General features: G+C 41.6%; 2 protein-coding genes across 11 annotated transcripts in view; one reads left to right on the plus strand and one right to left on the minus strand.

Moving 5' to 3' along the window:
* Positions 1-16,622, minus strand: FBXO9 (F-box protein 9). Of its 4 annotated transcripts, none has more exons than XM_085543859.1 (13): positions 16,190-16,622; positions 13,582-13,655; positions 12,562-12,720; positions 11,893-11,950; positions 10,204-10,303; positions 8,953-9,083; positions 7,046-7,160; positions 5,676-5,794; positions 5,205-5,295; positions 4,178-4,273; positions 3,095-3,188; positions 2,338-2,492; positions 1-1,400 (listed from the first exon to the last, which is right to left on the minus strand). In XM_085543859.1, exons 1-13 carry the CDS (start codon positions 16,602-16,604, stop codon positions 1,292-1,294), a joined length of 1,716 nt encoding a protein of 571 aa, XP_085399985.1. In that variant the 5' UTR covers positions 16,605-16,622; the 3' UTR covers positions 1-1,291. The 4 variants fall into 4 exon arrangements, with proteins under 4 accessions (XP_085399985.1, XP_015714726.1, XP_085399986.1 ...); XM_015859240.2 differs by having other exon boundaries at positions 13,582-13,659; positions 16,190-16,478; XM_085543860.1 differs by lacking the exon at positions 16,190-16,622 and adding an exon at positions 14,237-15,561 and having other exon boundaries at positions 13,582-13,659.
* CILK1 (ciliogenesis associated kinase 1) overlaps positions 16,620-21,752 on the plus strand; it is an 18,003-nt gene continuing 12,870 nt past the window's right edge. For 4 of the 7 annotated variants that reach the window (XR_014944895.1, XR_014944897.1, XM_015859237.2 and 1 more), the window contains exons 1-3: positions 16,620-16,728; positions 19,219-19,468; positions 21,362-21,416. Coding sequence is in view for 4 of the 7 variants with exons in the window: in XM_015859237.2 (XP_015714723.1) it covers positions 19,368-19,468; positions 21,362-21,416 (156 nt within the window). In the remaining 3 variants the exon portion in view is untranslated. The remainder of the gene's footprint in view (positions 16,729-19,218; positions 19,469-21,361; positions 21,417-21,752) is intronic. The other 3 variants (XR_014944896.1, XM_015859238.2, XM_085543857.1) reach the window with 1 other exon arrangement.

The following is a 21,752-nucleotide window of genomic DNA, read 5'->3' on the forward strand; positions in this document are numbered from 1 at the left end:
TGCATGTTTCAAAACATGTTTTATTGATGTATTTTTATTGTGTAACTCCTTGCAAAGATACACTTTATAAATTACGGAACAAGTATAGTTCTCCCCACAGCTCTTTCACACTTTAGCCCTCGAGTCCAGGTTAGTACTTCGAAATGAGATGTTCAAAGGTAAATTATGCAAAATGGCTTAAAAAAAACTACACTAAAAAAGCTTCAATTCTTTCAGATTCCAAGACACATATGATAATAAGCAGTATAACAGTGTCTGCACTACACCCCCAAGCAATATATGCAGGAGAAGCAGCATACAGTACCTGCACCAAATCTCAAGTTACACTTTATGATTAGCAGTACACAGCACCTGAACATCTACAGCAGCCTCAAAATTTATTGTAGTACAACAAATGCTCAAAGGATTTATAGCATCTGTAGCGAGGTTAGATGAAGGATTATAACACATTAGAAACATGTTCAAGTGAGCTCTGCCTGCTTGTGCAATCTGACCTTGCCAACATACAAGCAGCACACGAGAGCATTTTAGCATTGCTCTGTGACAATCCCCAAGCAGAGCCACATACCCTGCCAACTCACCCCACTACTCACTGCCCTCATCCCTCTCCTTTTTAATGTCCATGTCACTGAGAAGGCAGGTTCCACCAACTCATATCAAGATCAAATTACTTTTATAATCAACTGGCATCACTGCACTGGTGGGGATGTATCTCTGCGTTTACATGTTATACTTCATGACTGCCTGCCTTTGATTGTTTTATCTTAAGGTTGATGTTGATATAAAGCCAGATCCTGAAGGCAAACAAAATTAATTTAATTTAAAGAGAATGTTTATTTGAAATTATTTTAACAAATTTAACAGTTTAACAAATAGAAGACAACTTCCTCCCATTCACATCTCAAGCCTTCAACCAAGACCACAAACACTGTCCCCATGGACAATGAGAATTTCCTATGGCAATTCCTTTTGGACAGACCAATGTCCACGGAGATGAAGACTCACATTTTAAGCAGACTGATTTATAAAATCTGTTTAAAAAATAATAATAATAATAAAAACTTTTTTTTTTAAACCAAACTCTTGTCACAAAGTAAAGGTGTTTAACACTTAGAAGCTTTATCTCAGAACAAAACCCCAGCCAGTCATAACCAAAGAGAACAATGCCTTCAAAATAAACAAACAACCCCAGAACTTTAAAATGCTCCAAATATATACACATTTATAACTTAAGTGCTGGTTGGCTACGACCTTTTATTCATGCATGACTTCTGAGAGGAAAAGGTGTTTCTTAGAGCGGCTTTTCTGAGAATGCAGTGTAACTCTTCACTCGTGCAAAGAACAAAGGGGTGTACATTTTGTCAATGTCGAAAGTAGTAACTGCTGTCTCACCAGTCGATCTGCAAAGAGCACACAGTAAAGGTTAAATCAGACCATAGATGCTGTTTAAATCCATCAGTTATGCGGTCATGATCCACAGTAAAGCATGTGCAGCAAACTGCAGTTGCGTCTTTCACACTACCTCATTCTGAAACCAAACTAAATGGCTAGATCATACCACACAGAACACTCATTTATGCAAAATTTAATCACAAGGAAATCACCTTCCTCTTCCTGCTTTCAGTACTTGTTCTGAAACTTGACACAGTGCAGGATATTACTGAAGCCACCACATCTTAAAGTAAAACAACCCCTTTTGTTTCAGTTCGAACCATGAATACAAAATACAAGTTTTTGCTCTCATTTTGTACGTTTACAACAGAAGAAGAAACAACCAAAAAACCCACAAGTGTTTCTTAACATTAGTAAGAGGAAGCACATGTCCTCCTAGCTGTGTTTCATACTCATCTTCTTTCTAGTTTCAAAAGGACACCAACACACTAACAGGTAAAGCAGAATTTGAATCGCTAATGTGTGGAGACTCTCATCATGGTATCTTCTAAAGCATTTCTACACAATCACAAAGGAAAAGAAGATCTTAATAAATATTTCTTTTCTACACCCTTTTACTGGCATCATACTGAAGCCACTCAACCCTGACTCAAAACCAGTTATCATTCCAACACCATATAAATCCTTCAAATGACTAAAATACTGCAGTTCCACAACTCAATATACTTCCCATGCCATTAGAAAAAAGTTACTAAAATCTTGGCATTTCTTAAAGTTCATTACAGTTCATCAATTCAGGACCAGTCACTCTTCATGGAGCATTTTGTTAAAGCCTCATCAGTCTCAACGATAATATATTTCCTAGACTTAGCACTGGACAAATTCCAGTCACGTGTATTTCTACAGTTAAGTATCCCTCTTTGGTCTTATTCTGTATTTACTTACTTGTAAGTTATGTGACAAGAATGATGTATCCAAACAAGTTTGTTGAACGTCTGGCGCCCACTGGAGCACAACTGCAGTCCTACATGAAAACTATGTTCTGTCTCTTGTACTGGAACACGACGGAAATACCTGTATTTGTGGTAGTCAACTGGCTTCTATTTAAAGAAAAAGAGGCTTTTTTTGTGATGTAGAAAAAACACGAGGTGCAACTATTTATTGTCAGGACTAAGTATGATATCAGACTATTAAACCCTTAAAAGTAAGCGCTTGTTTTCCTTGAAAACACATCAATTTAGATGGTGAATACAGAAGTAGTTTTCACACAAAGGTACGGATGTAACATATGGTAACACTTCTAACTAATTTAGTTTTGTTTAAAGCTATGGAATATAAACACAGTCAAAAATTGATTTCAGAAAGCGACGCCTTCCAGCCTTCCCTCCTGTTTGTTATAAGCTACCTAACAGAAATACCAATGGTAATTAAGCCTAAGGGGGAAGAACCACTGCTGAAATGTGAACCACGTATTTATCTGTCTTAATAACGAGAATTACAGATTTGAAGGGAAAAAAGGCAGGATAAATTTCAATGCTTAGTTGTGTCTTTATTTTTAAAACATTTTAAATGTGAAACTTATTTTTCAACCTTTTTGCATTTGTAATGTAGTTTTTCAGGTGCCTTAATATATTCAGATTAGGAAAAACCTTACTCAAAAGCCCTCTCAAATTATTTTTCTTTAATCTACTCAGCAACGTACCTCTTCTTTTTTCTTCATTATTACAGCAAATACTTTGGTTTGATTGTCCGTTTCCTGGGAAAGGCGATAATGACCAAGCAAGACTGCATCCACTCTGAAAGGTTAACAGGAGGATAGTATCAAGGACAAAGGTGTTTGCTGTCCATATGCCTTCAACTTATAACACAAATATCAGAAACAGAAAGAAGAATGCAAATCACCATCAAGGAACACGTTATTTGTACTTCCTTTCCTCCATACAGTCAAGGAAGAGCAAGAAACCAAGTAACAACAAAATAGTATCTTTAAAAGAACATATCTTGTTAGATTGGTGATTTCGGTACTCTCCCATCTACTTCCTTTCTAAGTTTAAAATCGAAAAGCCTGAAAGGAAATCTAACTACAATACAAGGAGTTCAAAACGAAAGATAATTGGACCCTTCACTGCAAGAAAGACATCGAGGCCCTGGAACATATTCAAAGGAGGGCAACAAAGTTGGTGAGGGGTCTGGAGCACAGGCCTTATGAGGAGAGGCTGAAGGAGCTGGGAATGTTCAGCCTGGAGAAAAGGAGGCTCAGGGGAGACCTTATTGCTCTCTATAACTTCCTGAAGGGAGGTTGTAGTGAGCGGGGGGCTGGCCTCTTCTCTCGTGTCATTAGTGATAGGACCAGAGGGAATGGTTTCACGCTACAGCAGGGGAGATTCAAGCTGGACATTAGGAAGTATTGCTTCTCAGAAAGTGTGGCCAGGCACTGGAATGGACTGCCCAGGGAGGTGGTGGAGTCACCAACCCTGGGGGTATTCAAGGAATGGCTGGATGTTGTGTTGAGGGACATGGTTTAGTGGGAGCTATTGGAAATAGGTGAATGGTTGGACTGGATGATCTTTTAGGTCTTTTCCAACCTTGGTGATCCTATGATTCTGTATCTTGGCATGAAGATCAAAACCTTTTGCAGTTCTCAGTTGCCCTCATAAAACAAGAACATTACAGTTTTATCCTCATTTTGCTAAGCACAAATACAGAATCAGAGACAAAAGCAAACAGAAACTGCCAAGTAAAAAGCAGTGGGGAAAAGTGCAAATCAGTATTTTATTTCACCAACCTTGCATTTTTAGTCCGCAAGCGAGGAACAATAGACTGCGGATCTTCAGGCGTTGTAAGCATCATAACTTGGCCATCTGGAAAGAATCTCAAATACCTGAAAAAATAAGATCATACAATATAGATTTATTTTAAACCACAGAGTGTATTACAAAAGAATATAAAACTTTATAGAAAATAGGATTTGGAAGCTTATTTCTTCATAAGATTTAGTAGAAGAGTTCAGAAAAAACATAGCTTTGGAGGTTAAAAGGTCAAGGTATGAAGAATTATGCAAAAAGACAAATTCTGCCACTTCTCAACAAACCAAACAGTCTACCAGGAATGAAACCTGACCTCAGGTAAGTTAGTCCCCCAGCATGGTAAAATCTCAATTACAATGTTAGTACTGAATGGACAGCGCCATATAGTCTTTTTCAGGTTCCATGATCTGATCAGCTTTTACAATACTCAGATACCACCTTGATGTTTGTGAGACACTACAAATAGCCAATATCCAACAATTTCTATTAGCAGTTTCCAGCCTCAGAAAAGACAGGAGAACAGCACAAAAGCCTGGTGAAAAGCAGCATGAAGAACAACAGAAAAACGGCCAGAAGAACAAACAGCAAGGTATTTACAGCACATTGAGGAAGCCCAGCCTCTTGATTACTTACAATTGGTTAAAAATAAGTTGAAAAACCATTCTTGTATAACTGCTTGTTTCCCCTTTCAGAAATTTATTTCAGAAATTTAAAGCAAAAAATCTTGGGAAAGAAATGTGTGGATGATTGAGAGCATTGTTATTGTTTAATTCTTATTCAGAAGAAACGGTATAACTGAAGATGTAATATGTTTCTGTACTCATCTCTAATTATTGCAGTCAATACAATTTCTTGACACCTAGTCTCCAAATATTTATATATAGCTTTACAGAGTAATTTTCCACCAAGATTTACAGACTGATTAATGTTTGTGATATCAAGGGCTGGATTTCAAGAACTTAAGAGAGAGAAACATTTCACTCACTCATTGCACTACAGTTCTACCTGTAATATTCCACTTGGTGCCATGCTCTATAGAAACCATCAAGAGATTGTTCTCCTTGGCGTATGTATGTTGTCTTGCTGATATATACACCTATGGAAATGAAGATACCAAGTATACGAACAAAAATGAAGTACACAAGATAAAAAACTGACAATCCAAAACTTCTGAGTTTCAGTTACTTAAATACACAGAAGTATTTTGGTCCCCTAGGCCCCCTCTTGTCTTCACAGATAGTCTACAGATTCAAAAGCCCAGTTCAGAATCACAGAATGGATGGGGTTGGCAGAGACCTCTGGAGGTCACCTGGTCCAAATCCCATGTTCAAGTAGCAACACCTACAGCAGGTTCCCCAGGATCACATCCAGGCAGCCTCAATAAATTCAGAATAGGTCTAACAACACCATAAACACAAAACCTGTCTGATTGCCTCTGTCATAGTTACATGCAGTGTTCCCAGAAGCAAACCTCACCATCAAATCGAACACGAGGCCTTTCCAAAAACATTTCCCTCCAGGAGGAATATGGAACAAGTTTATTGCAGCTCCTGCCCCATACTTTCAAACAGACTTGATGCCAGATTTCAGGATCTCTGGAAAAAATGAGGGAAAAAGCAAAACTTGTAATGCAAAACTTTCCTTCAAACCTTATCTTTTAAGTATCAGAGCAACAAACTCCATTATTTGTTGAATGCGATGTAAAGAAACCTTCCTGATCTCCTGTTGCTCATATTGTAGCATAACTTGGAATCACTAATTGCCCAAATCCTTGAGCACTTGAAAGCCATTTCCACCTTGCTGGGAAACCCAAGAACACAATGAGATTCTCAGCCAAGTACACAACAACACTTGAGCAGCCTGGCATTTCTCTCTGCAGCAAGATGAGGATGACAACACAAGAAGAACTGTTTTGGAGATTCTGAAATTTTTTAAATAAAGTAGAATACATAAGACTTTTAGCAACTTTTACATCAGTGAAGTACCTAGGTTCTTCTGAATATAAGGCCTTTTATTTATTTCCATGGAAACCACAGCAGATACAAACAGCACAAAACCACTATTTGATAGAGGAAATTCTCAGCTACAAAACCTTTTAGTGACATAGTCATCACTATTAGGTAGGCAATTTTGGCAGTGACAAACAAGAGCCTACATGCCACACTAGTAAAAATCTTCATGGCCATCCAGAATGTGACTTGACTTTCATGTCACTGCCATCGATGCTGAAACACACCACCCACCCCCTCACTGTACTCACATCCACTGTTTGATCTCCATGAATGTTTAGCAAGCACTGATGAATGTCAATGGGTAACATTCTTTCCTCATGGAGAAATTCAATGACACACCTTTGTTTCATAGGCACTTCCATGTCAGACACCATTTTGTCAGACTGCCCCTGTGCTGCCATCTGTCACATGGCAACAAAAAGGAATAGGATACTGGCAGGAAGGTTCACTCTCTACTGCCACACTACCAACATCTGCCCCAACGCCAATGGCCAACACAACATCCAAAATAAGAGGCATTACTTTCAGAGCAGCCCTTGTAAGATACTGATTACTGGCACACACTATAGTTGGTGAGCATTGTGAGGAACATAACATAGGACTTTTCTTAGGAAGAAAAAGCATAGCATGTCCCTACACATTAGTGGCCTAAATGCAAAACCAAGAAAACCCAACAACCCAACCTTTCCAATACAGAAAAATTTGTTATGTGGACTATCTACTTGTACATACAAGTCTACAATGTCTTGAGCATAAAAAAACCAAAATATGAAGTTATTTTTATCTTTCCTAGAACAGAGAGAAGCTTCATTCTAGGTAACTTATTTACGATACCTGGCACAAATGTAAAATCCTCGACAAACAAGAGATAATTGCTCTAATGATCTCAGGTCCAAGTCACTCGAAACCACCCATCGGAAAATATACATTAATACCTCCAGAGGCAACGCTGCAAATAGAACAGAATTTCTTGTTAGATGCTGGTGTGAAAATCAATAGTTTATCTATAATTCAGTAACTGATGTTTTGATGTGATGTTTGCCTGCAGTAGAAATAGTGTGACCAGAAGGAGCAGGGAGGTAATCATCCCTGTATATACACACTGCATGAATGCAGCATCCATATATCCATGTTTTCTTCAAACTGACATAACGTGTAACATTACAGTACATACGTACTTCTGTACGACAAGCTCAGATTAGGTTTAGTACTGGACAGAAAATCCTAAGAATAAACTATCTACTGTGAAATCTGTATTATATCACTCTATATTTTGTGGTACAGGTCCAGTGATCAAAAATGTTATTGTTGTGTTTAAAAACCTTTAAAAACACAATACACGATAATACAGAGTCATCGTCAAAGCTTCAAAAGCCCATATGATGCTTTTCCTAGAATCAGAAGTTCAGTAAGAATGCCCTAGGAAATGAAACAGAAATTCTCTCATAACTTGCTGCCTCCTTGAGTTTTCTTTATTTTGGTTGTATATAAATTCATCTACTAATATTCCATCATCAGGAATTACACTTCACTTACTTCCAACAAGTGCTGCTTTCTGGTGCCTATGGCTTGACCTGTAACACCGCATCCACAAAAGACTCAATGACTTTACTCAGTATAACCACTTTGAGATCAAAGAAAATAATAGCTGAAGCACAAAGGTACACTAAGCAGTAACCAGCTGTAAATACCAGGGTAGAGACTGCAGTTTGTTAAAATTATTCATGTTATGAATCTGAATTAATTGTATGTTTCACTACAGAGTACTCATAAATTCACAGTATTGCTTGTATTTGCAATCAGACCACTTATAAAAAAAAGTTGTGCAGATGTATATATTACTTCAGTGAACAAAACACTTTGTGGCAATTTATGAGCTCTTCAGTAGATAAAGAATAGGAGATACAAAGATTTAATGTTCTGTTAGCAGCACTAACAGGTATACATTTTCCATTCACCAGTCAAAGCCTTTGATCATCTCTTCTCACCCACATTTCCAAGTTTCTAGCGAACTAGGGATTGTTAAGACCCAGTTCTGGGCACACCCTGTAGGAAAATGTTTCTAGTGAAGAATGGGTAAGTCCTAAGCTTTACCCATGAAACAACATTAAAAAAACCCAACACACAATGGAAACTCAGTCCCCGGTCAATGAGCTTACAATTTCCTTCACCGTTTCTGTTCTATGGCAGAGCACTAATCTTGTCCATACTAAAGTTTAATTGGCATTATAAGATTATGAGTGATAATAAAATGCAAAATATAACAGAAGAAAGGGAATTGGTTACTTTAAACACACTGCTTCATGTTTTGATTTTCCTTTAAGTGCTGAAATCTGTGACTACTACACACAAACATATCCCTTCCCAAATTAATTGCCTCCTTATACTTTACAATTATAATAAATAGGTGCAAACTAAAACAAATGAACAAAAAAAATCCTCGAACCAGCAAACAAATTCAGTAAGCCTTATTGAATTAAGTTTGTTTCTGGAAGCTACTACTTAAACAATACTCTTTCTTAATCCTGAAAAACTGTATTAGAAGCACTACACACAAAACCTGTGGGATTAAGACAAATTTATCATGCATTCACATCTAACTACAAAGGTAAGTAAAGAGATACTGTGTTCATTTACTTAAGAGTGTCTTCCGAATGAATAGGTAACTGTTTTTCAAATAGTCAGGGAAACATCCCTAGAACTTCTTCCTCTGGACATTTAGAGTCCATCTGAACTCATACCTGAGATATGGGTCTGGTTGACATCAAGCTCAGGCTGACAAAGTTTGACAGAAGATTCCTGAAGAGTTAACTGTTGCTGGAAATCTGACAGGAGATCAGCCATTTTGCCGTCCTCTTCGTTATCGTCAACGCTAGAAAAGGGGAATGCCAGCACTGTGATACTGAACAGAACATAACAAACGTCCTTACCTTGGCATCAATCTTCTGTCTTCAACATCAAAGCAATCCCATTTTATCATACAATAAAACAGTTGCAGCAATGCTTTCAAGTTCATTTAGATTTTACTGGAACCCATCCAGGTGTCCATGGTGTTGTTGGGTTGATAACTGGACTTCATCTTAGAGATCTTTTTCAACCTTAATCATTCTATGATAGTAACAGCTTCTTTTCTCCCTTTGTTTAATTTCAATTCCACGCTTTCTTCAGATTTGAGAGTTCCCCGTTCCCTCTTTTAAGCCAAGTAACTGAAGGATTTCTTGATCTCACAAAGAGACAAATCCCATTCCTCAATTTGTCTAACATAAGCCATAAGCAGGAAATAAATTATTACCATTGATGGAATGTAATGTTCACTAATACCTCCCACACTGTAAAGTACTGCAGACAACTAAGGATTATTTACTTACTTCTACTTCTGCTTTATTCACTGAAGAGTGACATCTAGTGATTTTTCCCAATAAGAAAAATTTTCTTTTGAGAAAACTACTTTTTACCAACTTAGATTTAAAATACTTGAGGAGTGAGTTAAAGAAAGACAGGATAGACAAATTATGCTTACTACTTATCAGTAAACTTGAAGGATTACAAAGATAACAATACTACATTCAAATATATACATATCTAAATGTGAGTTGTATATCATAGCATAATCCTTCGAAAGAAGGTTTGCCTGCAAACCACAAACCATACAATTCTCCTTAATTTCATGAAAAAAACACCTTCTTGGGACACAGACTTGCTCAAAGATCTTCCAGTCCCTTTCAAAATAGCTACACTAAACAAGCTCAATAGAATGAGCTGAGAATGTGAATCCCCACCAGTAACGAGGAGATATACCAATGGGTTTTAAAATGTATAGGGAAATAAGTTGTGTTTGGGCTTATCGTAACTAAATCCATAAGATATCAATCTGAAACCCTCCTTTATTTTGAAGATTAAGACACAGAGTCCCATTAGCTACAAGACATACTATGAGTTGTTTTTTCAGCTCTCAGTATTTATGCACTCGGTCAGTAAATTTTCATACTTACCACCTCTTTCCAACTCCATCACCATCTGGGGACCGTGTATAGGCGATCTTAAACTCGATGTCAGGGACAAGCTGCATGGCTAGGCGATAAAACTTGATGGCTGAAAAGAAAAACAGTACTGTAGCATTTAAACAAGTCTGAAGCCCACACCAGCTTATCAAAGCAAAGGTTTTATCAGAAATGACTTCAATCAAAAGCACTAAAAAAATGAAAACTCCTTTGTGTAAACCTCAACTGAGTCTAAATTCAGTACAGAAGAGAAATCAAACAGTGTCAAAACAAAAAGCTTCATATATTTTTTTCAGAACAAAGATCTCACATGTTTCAGCTTTCACAAATTTACTTTAATTGCTAATAAATCAGTTATGGAGTATATAAAACTTTATAGCAAATGCTGCCAAGTCTTGGTTTCATTTGTTGTACAGGTTTTTCCAAGAAGCCAGGAAGATTTTAGACATTACTGTCTTAAATAACCAAGAGGAATGTGAAAAAGAGTATAAAAGAAGATGCAAGCATGTTGCATATCCATTATGCTGCAGGCACTTCAGCCCTACATAACACCACAATAGTAGAACAGCCAAAAATACTGTTGCATGTTTAAAAAATTACAACAGATACAAACCAAACATTGCTGTGGTACAACCATGGAAATCAGAGAAGACACAGGAACAAGCCACTCAGAACACTGAGAATAAGGAACCTGACTGGGGGACAGCAGCCAGTTCAAAAAGTTATGCAGCAACAAAAGCTTATCAGCCAGAAGAAGAATGACAGGTGGGACTTCATCCAGCACACAGACAAAGAACATCTGCCTTTAGGCTCCAAAGATGCTATAAATACTGAGTAGAGGAATAGGCAAAGGAAGAACACTGGTATTAAGATCACATATGTATTTATATGTCTTTCTATATTCCCACGTGATGACTTCCAGCCTGTGGCAAAATGGCTATTCTCCCTCTCAACACCTAATTAACAATGAGTTTGGTTATACTGATGAATATGAGGAGCCTGATAAGCATTCTTATTTCCTTGAGCACACATCAGCCAGTGCTGCTGACTGACAAGTAGTAGCCTTTGGCTGGCGAGGATGAGGAATACCAGCAGCCTCAGCTGAACAGATCAGTCTCAGCTTCAACATCTGATCTCACAGCCAGGCCCTGCAATGCACTTGAACACAGAAGCTCCTTCACATGACTGCCTCACAAATGTCAGGTATCAGCAGATTTCAGAAGCTGGCTTAAAATGTCACCGGGTTCTGGTGAACTGGGCCAGGTCAGCAAAGAGAAGCATGGCCTAGGAACAGATGTTCCAACACACACTCAGATATCTGTGTCTAGCACAGGACCTTGTTACTAAAGTCTCATAAGGATGTATGCATAGGAACAGTTTTGTTTTTTGAGGTCACAAATTCAAATGAGTGTGTTACATTCAGTTCAATGCTGTTACATTTCAAAATACATTTTGTCTGAAAGCTAGAAATTCTTTCCTTGAACACCCTTTAGCTTCACCTCAACCTTAGATGTGTGATATAATCATTTCTTTCATATCTCGTTTATTCGCTTATCCAAGTAACTGAACTCTCAAATTACAATTAGCCTTCAGTTTAAGATCACTGTTACCACACAGTTTTGAACAGAAATTAGTCTGTTATTCTGCAGTCAGGGCGTTCACTGTAAACTTCTGCGTTACCTTCATAAAGGGCCCCATTTTGTTCTTCTTCCACTGCTTTCAGGAAAAGTTCTTTTGCCTGCACAATTACACAGAACACTTCTTAAGTTCATTACAAGTACAAATGCAACATCTTTTGACTTCAGATTATTTTTATCTTATGTACTATATTCTACAAAAGAGATGAATGACGTACCTCCATCAATAAACAGTCAAGACATATTCAAGTGCAAACAAATTCCCAAACAACAACCCCTCCATGTCTCTTTTTTAAAGGAAGAAAAAGATCCAAACAGGCTATAAAAGAGTTTTAAAAGCACCATCAACCCATATCGTAGAACAGTGCTGGAGGTGTGAGAAGTGTACAAAGTGAACAGAACTCAGAATATTCTAACAGGATCACAGTGCTCCCATTATGACTCACTGTCTGCAAGGTTATATTCAGTTCAGTAGGTTGACTGCCTTAAAACAGGGGTTTGACTTGCAACTAAGACAATGCCTTGCAAAGCTTCATAGCTTTGCAGAAACAGGTAACTATCCACTCCCAAAAGGATCTGAGATGGAAAGAAGACAAAAATAGTCAATGCTAAACATCCTCTTAGGAAATAAAGATGATTATTGAAATACAGTTGAAAAAATAAGGAGAAAATGCAACACAATGCTGGTCCAAAAAATGTGTGTTTCCTGTACCTTTTCCTCTTTTGCTATCTCCTGTTTCCCTCTGGTATCTACAGACTTTAGTCCAGGTCCTCTTGATGATGTTCTGCATGGCAGAGGTTCCAACCCACTAGAACTCACACCTGGGGCGAGCTCAAACATCCACTGAGCTCTGAACATCTGCAGCTCTGCCTAAAAGAATCCATTACACTCTGATTTAGTATCACATATTCACAGTAGATATTCCAATCAAAGGTGATATAATACAAACCCAAAAGAGAATTTCAAAGTTATGCTTTATTCTTACAAGTCCTAAAGTCAGTTAGACATGGAGAATTAGCCATCATTTTGTAGACTTTTTATGTACACTTGTATTTGTTCAATACCATTCAATAACAAATGCCTTCATCTGGAGTGTCGAGCTCAGAAGAAAAGCTCTTAAAAATGTAGAATTTAGCTAATTTTCACATACTAAACTTTATGAAAATCAAGATGGTCATTTGGAATAAAGCACAATAAAGTACATCTGAGGTCCTACCCCCATTTCCCTTTTTAAAATGAAGTGCTATGCTCTGTGAAACGCCACAAGCCATTTTTGCCATGTGTTTTTCTAGCATCTTTGAAGTTATGTTTTAAATGCTGCAACTGTCAAAGCTCCTGGAGAACAACTAGATAGAAAGCAAGTAATGTGAGAAAATGTGCTTTTCTATCAGACTGCTTTTATCAACTTTCTTTTAGCTTCTTTTATCAACTTTCTACTCCAGAACAAAGTGACAAATTAAACTGAGTCTAATCCATACAGAATCGCTGTCTGATTTCTATCATTCTTCAAAGAAATTCTGAATGTGACACAAACTTTCATCTGTACAGACAACTTACAACTGACTCTCACTTGTGGAACACAATGCAAAATTCAGTTGCTTCACTTTTGGAGGGGCAGAGAGATTAAGCACGTCTGATCAACAAATACATGGGAACCAAATAGCATTAGCAGCACGGCTTAAATCACAGCAGTGCTATGTTTATGATAAAACACTAGCACACGAGACGTACCTGAAGGTTTGCTTCACCAGATCTTTCATTGTCATCAGTTCTTACCAAATCAGAGTGACAATCTTCTTCAGCTTCTGCCTAGTAGAGAATGGCCCAGTGTCATTACAGAGTCTGCCAAGTCCCAGCAGATCCTTCATAATGCACAGTCATTACAGATACTCAAAAGAAAAAAAACACACAACAACCAACATCCCCCTCCTCCCGCCCACCCAGGGATGCCCCATCCCTGGAGGCATTCAAGGCCAGGCTGGATGCAGCTCTGGGCAGCCTGGTCTGGTGGCTGGTGACCCTGCACATAGCAGGGGGGTTGAAACTAGGTGATCTTCGAGGCCACTTTCAACCCAGGCCATTCTATGATACTAATACAGAAACCACCTTAATGTAAAGGCAGTGAGGCAGCAACCATGGGAGCACGACAGCTGGTTTTGTTTACAATATTGCTACAAGATAACTTAAACAAGTAAGATTTTAAATAAGGCCTTCAACCTAACGAGGGCCTTGCTAAAATTAAACAAGCTCTGAGCATCAGTGGCAAAGCCACCATCAAAAATAAACAAACCCTAACACCAAAGATTTTTCAGAGGAGGAAACAGGTAAACAGCAACGTTCCAAAGCACCAGAAGAGATACAACTGAGCCAGCAGTAAGTAACTTACAATTAGACTGCAGGCAGCTCATGCTGTAGCAGTTACAGCTGTCCTGTTGCAACAGAACCGCAGCACGAAGGATTACATCTACGCTGGACAGAGACAGCTGGATAACACGTTAGCTCTGTAATCAACGTCTGGTAAGGGCACTATTGCAGCACAGTGGTGACACAAGGAAGGCCCACTTCTGCCTGCACAGAGGGCAGATATAAGGCTTCTGGCATGCAGCTGAGCTGTGCCCAGTCAGCTCTTACCCTGGGCTGGTTTTATCTGCAAAATGCAGAGACCGGTAGAGCTATTTCTAAACCAAATCAACACGCTATCATCCTGTGCATAAAGGCGCACCCACTACTAAAAGCTTTAACCTGTAAAGTCTGCAAATAAATTTGAAGCCAAGTTGTGGTAGGAATCGGGATTATTCAAGTTTTGAAGCTGGCTGAATTCCACCTTGCACTCACAGACTTTGTTTCAGCGCCCATTCAGGAGTCTTGCTTTCCTTCCCGTTGTTTCTACTCCAGCCAACCTATGTCTCTTCCACTGCAGTCAAAGACCTGTCGTAGTTCTGCACCAACTGCTTCCAATTATCACTAAATGCTCTTCAAAACTTCAGCGTGCTTTAAACCCAAACAAAAAATACAACATGCTACAGAGTCCTACAGCAAAGCCCAACAGCTTTGAGCATGACAAAGCTCTTTGTAACCAAAATCTGACTTACACCTTTACTTTCTCTATGCTGAGGTTACACGTGAGCTGAAGTCACATACAAAAGGTTTGTCTGTAGGCAGCACAATAAACAATTTTTCCACATTTACCAGTAATTAGCCCTCATTTCTATTCCATGGTTAACTGGTTTCTACTAACAACCTCTCTGCTATTTACTTGACCTGCAAAACCCCTGTGGTTTTGCTAATACAAATGAATATAAACACTCAGGTGCTGCTAAAGCATCACCACACACAGGCAGCATTTGAGACCGTATGTAAGGCATGTAAACTTGGCTCCTCCTGCCCCTCCAGACAAAACACAAGCTCCAGTTCTAGCTTCTGAAGTCCACAGAATACTGCACTGTAGCAACTTAGTTAAAACTCCATCCTGCTCATCTTTCTGCTACCAGCCTTCCTTCTGCAACCTGTCAGCTGTCACATCTAACAAGGAGCAACTCTATCCAGCTTAAAAGGTGAGCCATCCTCACCCCGTGCTGATCAGCTCAAGTGATTTTTCCATGAGAAAAGCAGTAGCAAATCAAGCAACCAAAAGGTCAACGTGGAAGCAGCGACTGTCTGAGCTAGACAGCAACCTAAAAAGAAGTCAGCTGAGCCTGTTCGATTCCAATTTGTTTGCAAAGCTTTAGAAAACACTTGCAAAACACAAGAGCAGCTTATTCGCACAGGTCAGTATTAACTCTTGCAGTCAGTATTAACTCTTGCACGCAGTAATTGCACGCTGCTTTCCTCGGAGCTCCACAGCCACTTCCTAAGGACTCAGTATTTCAGATCCTCGCTCCAGCAAAGTAAAGCAGCGATCAGAAGCAGCTCAACGCTGGCTGCACGGCAACTGTAGGCGTCCATCCCACAGATGACACTGCAAAACAGGTCTGACGGCTAGATGGCTTGTAAGGGAACGAGGATGTAACTCAATTTTTCCTCTCTATGTTGCAGAATCAACGCTGTGTTCAGAAGTTTCAGACACAGCGGTACGGAGTTTAAGAGCTCCCGAACGATACCAATGGGATCCGAGCGACCTCGAGGGATGAGGCTGCGATCTCACACACCCGAACTCACGCAGAGGTTCTGTCAGAAGGGCGGCACCGAATCAAACTAACCCACAAACAAGGAGCCTCAAGGGCAGGACGGGGAAAGCAGCGCAGCTCCGGGCGGCGCGGCCGTGGGCTCAGCCGGGCGGGCCAGCACCCAACAGCACCGGGCCGGGCCGGGCCGGGCCCTGCGGGATGGGGGAGCTCACCATGCTGCCGGCGCTCGGCAGGCGCCGTCCCGTCCCGGGGCCCTCGGTCCCCCCTGCTCGGCCCGCGCGTCGTCCCCGCGGGGCAGATTAGCAGAGTTCTCGGTCGGAGAAGCGCACCACGCAGCGGGAGTAACTGCGGGCCCGGCGTACGGCAGCCATCTTCCCTGCGAGTGAGGGGCAGGCGGAGCGCGAGCGGCGGACACGGCTCAACACACGAACCCGCGGGGCCAGAGCGCCGCCCGACGTGCGGTGCGGGCCGACACCAGCCGCGGGCACGGACCCCCGCCCCGCTGCGCGCACCACGCCCCCCTGCTCGGCCCCGCTGGGCAGCGCGATCCTGCGGGCGGCCGCTCCCACCGACCCGGCCTTGAGGAGCGGAGGCTGCCGGGAGCCGTAGTCCCGCTCGGGCGGCCATCCCGGGGGAGGCTCCGTCTCCGCTGGATGGCGCCAGTTCCGGCACGCCGTGCTGGGCTGCGGGCCTCGCCCCGACACGGAGCGCGGCGGTGCCGGCGGAGCGAGGAGCCGCTGTCGTGCCATGAGTAAGTACCGCGGGGCAATGCGGGCCGGCCCGTGCCGGGCGGGGCGGCCGGGCGGCTGTTAGGGATGAGAGCTGGCGGGGCTGGCGCTGCGTGGCGGCTGAAGGCACGGCTGCCTGCCCATCATCACGGCTCCCTGCCCATCACGGCTCAGTGACAAGATTTCCCCGTGCCGCCCTGCTGCTCCAGCTGGTTCTCTAAATAGAATTCAGGCCACTCAGTGTAACGCTTTTTTTCTGGAGGAAATCACACACGTATGTGTCTTTATTCATGGCCTCCTCGCCCTTATCCGTGCCCGCCGCGCTGAGTGTTTTTAGGAGCGGAGGAGGTGCCCGGTTGCTCGGGGTCGGAGCCGCTGCAGCCGGCGGGGACGTGGCGGCCGCTGCGGGCCGGGCTTCAGCCGCCGGGCCTGGAGGAGAGAGCCGCCCCAGGGCCGCCAGGCGTAGTGCCAGCGCTTGTGTTGTGGGGCGGCGGGGCGAGCTGCTCGGATACACGGCGTGACTGCGGGCAGGAGGCACTGAATCGTGTTGAGGTGTTGAGGTGGTGTGGTGAGGAACACGCGTACAGCCCATTTTGTGGTGGCTTTGTGCTAAAGGGCGTCCGGGCTGTTCTGCCTGGGAGCATCTCATTGAGGAGCGAAGCCCTGTCACTGGGCTGCATGCGTGTGTTGTGGGATGGCGTAGGGATGTCTCCAGCAGGACTAGGGGAAATGGTTTTAAGTTAAAAGAAGGAAGATTTAGGTTGGATGTTAGGGGTAAGTTCTTTACTAGAAGAGTGGTTAGGCCCTGGAACAGGCTGCCCAGGGAGGTTGTGGATGCCCCGTCCTTGGAGGTGTTCAAGACCAGGTTGGACGGGGCCCTGGGCAACCTGATCTAGTAAATGTGTATGTTTGGTGGCCCTGCCAGGCAGGGGGGTTGGAACTACATGATCCTTGAGGTCCCTTCCAACCCGGGTCATTCTGTGATTCTGTTAAATAAGTACGCGCAGCTCCAGCTGGCTTCAGTGTCATGCACATCTGTGGGAGTCTAACGCTTGCTTTTCAGGGTTCTTTTACATTATTATTCGGTTTAACAGGTAAAGTAACAGCCTCAGTATAGATTTGTGTGGCCTGGGTGCCCAGACCTTCTGTAATCCGCCCACAGCCTTTTAAACCAGCGTCTTTCTAAATGAGCGATCAGGGAACAGCTTGAGGATGTGCTGGGGGAGGGGCAGCTGGGGGTTAGGAAGAGATTCAGCAGCAGAGGGCATTGGACATGGAACAGGCTGCCCAGGGTTACAGCCCTGAGCTGTAGGAGTTCAGGGAGTGTTTGGACAGTGCTCATTGGGTTTGGATTTTTGAGTGGTCCTGTGTGGAGTTGGGAGCTGGACTTCACGGTCCTTGTGTGTTCCTTGCAGCCTGGGGTGTGCTGTGAGGCTGGGATTCTAAGTGTGTTTTACCACAGGATTCACGGCACAGTCACTGCCTTGGGCACCACGAGTCCCTGGGAAGTGAACTCTGTGCTTTGCTTTAAATTGAAACAAAGATGTGTAAGTCAAAGCGGACACCCACGGAGTTATTGCCGGGGTTGGGTGTGGGATCAGTCACTTTATTCTATGCTGGTGTTGTCAGCAGTTTTCTGGTCCAATTTGGCCCAGTGCAGTGACTAATTGGGATAGGGGGACCCACGAACCCATGCGCCAGAAAGGGGGGAAGGAGGTAGGGAGATGGGTCTAAAAGCAAAACAGAGACAGTAAACTAAGGGAAAAAAAAAAAACTAATTTACTGAATATGACAGCAGAATACAAGGTAACACAATAAAATGCAATGTAATTGGAATTGGAGCTAATAAAGCAAATAAAATGAGAAAGTGCTGTCCTGGCAGCTCTGTGGTCCTTTGGTGAGCAGTACAAAATATGGGGCTGGGCCTTGTTTACCTTTTCTTTGGAAACCTTCACCTGCTTCATTGCCATTCTTGAAGATGCTCTAGGTTGAAGCAGGTTGCTTTTCTCCTACATGATCTGTAAAACTGGCCAAGGGTGTGTTGTCACTCTATTTCCTAATTTGTGTTTCTCCTGTATTAGTGGGACTGGCAGGCTTAGATAACTAAAACCAAAGAATCTTAGCAACATCCTGCAAATACAGAGTTGTGGCTCTGCACTGATATTGATTACAGAGTTCAAACAATGTCATCCTTTGACAATAGTCATTTGGCTTTGTGAAATAAGGCAAGGTTTTGGAATGCCTCTGCTGAGATGCAGGTTTCAAAAGGCAAAAGTCACGCTGCTGTCTTCTGAGAGCTGGAGGAAAAAGAAAGCAGGGACCAGACTCAGTGGCTGCAGGGGACTTGGGGAACCATTGTATCCAGATCAAAGCTGTCTGTTTCTGGTGGGGAACTGAGGCAGGTATTTGGTTATAGCTTCTGAGGTCTCTTTCTTTGAGGAGAGAATGGGGTCTGAAAGTGAGCAATCTTGGAAGGATACAGAAATCAAGTGGATTATGTTCTGTGCTTTCAGACCAAAGGCTAAGTCTTGAAAACATGATTCCTGCAACTGTTGACACTGTCCTGAGTGCTCTGTGTTTATGCTGCCACAGAAAGAACTGGTTACAGTCGGAGAAGAAACACTAAGGACTCAAATGCGCTTGCAACTAAAGTATCCTCATCATGAATAGGTATACAACTATCAGACAGCTTGGTGATGGGACCTACGGCTCTGTCCTCCTAGGGAGAAGCATTGAATCTGGGGAGCTAATAGCCATTAAAAAGTAAGTATTCTCCTTTCTTAGCTAATGCTGGATGGTCCCAGTTTTTCTTTTCAGTCGTGTACCGGCTCAAGCTCTCCAGATGCTACATGACATACATGCTTGCAGCTGAGCTCTATATGCTTCCTCAGGAGAAGTTCTGTGTATTCTCCTGAGCTCCAGCAGAAAATAAAAGGCTGAAATACATAGATATATTGTAATGGTGCTCAGCTACTATGTGCTGTCTGATGCATGTATGTTATTTAGACTATTCTGCAATGCTGCTTTGGGAATCTGCAGTCTCTTCCATGCTGCGTACACAGGACGTACATTTCATGGTCTAATTCCCAGTATCTTGTTAATACTGCAGTGGTGAAGAAAACGAGATCTGATGTGGCAATTAATTTTTTATTCTATTAATTTTAGTAATTTCAGCTTATGTTTTTCCTTAATAGTCTTGGAGAAATCTGCTTGATTTTCTCATTTTTTTTCTCTGTTGCTTCCGTTATGACCTCGGTTTGTAAAAGACTTATTTGTCCTGGTTGTGGTAAGAGGTGTATTGTACTGCAGTTACTTTCCTGCAATACCAGCCTTGACCCAGGGGTGTAGTTGTCAAAAGAGCTTTCAGTACAATGTTGTTTTGTATGAACAGTCAGTAGTTGGCTTCAGCAAATTCTCTGTGCTGAGGATGTTTTACCTGCACCAAGCGTTGCCAGAATCGCTTTTGATTGTCGTTTTGCATCATGGTAGAAACTCAAATGTTTCAGAACATACCAGAAAATAGTAGTTTGTTCTCTTACATTTGAATGCCAACCCATTACTAAGAGCAGAAGTGAAAAGAACTGATTTCAAGCTGGAAAATCACTGCAATAATAGTAAGTAATGGATTCTTACTGACAAAGACTCCAATCTTCAAAGGGTACCTCATTCCCTCTGAAATCCAGACTAACAGTAATCTGTGCCGTTCTGTCTATGTACACATACTGCTTTCATTCTGGGTTTCTTGTTATGTGAAAGAGCTGATTCACAATCAGAATGTTTGAGCATGTAAGACCATGCTTTACACATTAGTAATTTCCACAGCTGTATTTTGGATTAGGATAGAAAAGATCTGTCGTGCACTTTGTTCCTGTTGAAGCAGAGTTGCTTGTGAGCTTGGAAGGAAGGGCAAAACTGGAAAAGCAATTGGTGTGGTATCATACCATATCATAGAATTACCCATGTTGGAAAAGACCTTGAAGATCATCAAGTCCAACCACAGCCTAACCATAGTACCATAACTCTAACAACCCTCTGCTAAATCATATCCCTGAGCACCACATCCAAACGGCTCTTAAACACATCCAGGGATGGCGATTCAACCACCTCCCTGGGGAAAGGAAACTATAGGAAACTATAGAAAACTATCAAGGGAGCAGTGGGCACTGAAAAATAAATAAAATGCATAGGGGAAATTTTAGGTATAAAAATCACAAAGAAATCAAAATAGACCGGAGAGGAACTAATAGGATATGATGAAATTGGAAAGCTCATGACATGATGTAACTTGATTTTTAGTAGGTTTGTTTCAGAACTTAGTTTGACTCAATCATGGCTGTTGTTGCCCTTGTTCTTTTTACCATTATATTCTTCACCAGAGTAAGAATACTAGAAAGAAATTATATATTCCCACTTGCTGATGGCTCTTACATCTCTGCAAAGGATACATATGCAAAATAGGGCATCCCACATAATGCTATTGCTTTAAAATTGTACTAGAATGTACTTTGTCTAAAAATTCAAAGTTTTTTGACAATGGAGATGACGCTTTATGTTTAGAAGGTGGATTTGAATTCCTGAGCTGTAATGAGACTTCTGGATCTAAGACTGCTGCTGATGTTGACCACATATTAATTGTTTTTCCCTCTACTGTTGTAGAATGAAGAGAAAGTTTTATTCCTGGGAGGAATGCATGAACCTTCGGGAAGTCAAGGTACTTGCTTCATTCAGTGGCTGACTTAAAAGATCTCTGACACGTATTTGGGTAACAACAAATTATTTCTGCCTCTTTTGGCAAAAAAAAAGTCTCCCACAAAATTACTGTGGAAGGTGTTGCTACAGTTCTGTTTCCTGTCCCTTTGCATTTGAGTGGGGTGACAGTAATGTCAGACAAGTACCGTAGTTTTAAGAAGAAAATGCATAGGGCTGTATAGAGTTGTTTCCACTGATAGTGGTGAGTGAGTGAGATAGCTTTCTTATCATAAAACCTGGAGTTGGGTGGTGTGTTTTGTGGAGCTGGAGAACACCTGGTCTTCACTTAACTGTAACC

This window comes from Coturnix japonica, chromosome 3 (genome assembly GCF_054131305.1).
Source record: "Coturnix japonica strain WE chromosome 3, WE-NBRP24, whole genome shotgun sequence".
In the NCBI taxonomy this organism is placed as follows: Eukaryota; Metazoa; Chordata; class Aves; order Galliformes; family Phasianidae; genus Coturnix; species Coturnix japonica.

Bases quoted from the DNA above. Each gene is read 5' to 3' on its own strand.
- FBXO9 (XM_085543859.1), bottom strand. From the start codon at position 16,604: ATGGCCGCCCGAGCGGGACTACGGCTCCCGGCAGCCTCCGCTCCTCAA. The intron at 7,161-8,952 runs GTATGAGTTCAG...TTCTATTTGCAG, and splicing joins CAACCAGACCCATATCTCAG to CGTTGCCTCTGGAGGTATTA. The intron at 2,493-3,094 runs GTACGTTGCTGA...TTCTTTAAATAG, and splicing joins TAATGAAGAAAAAAGAAGAG to AAGCCAGTTGACTACCACAA.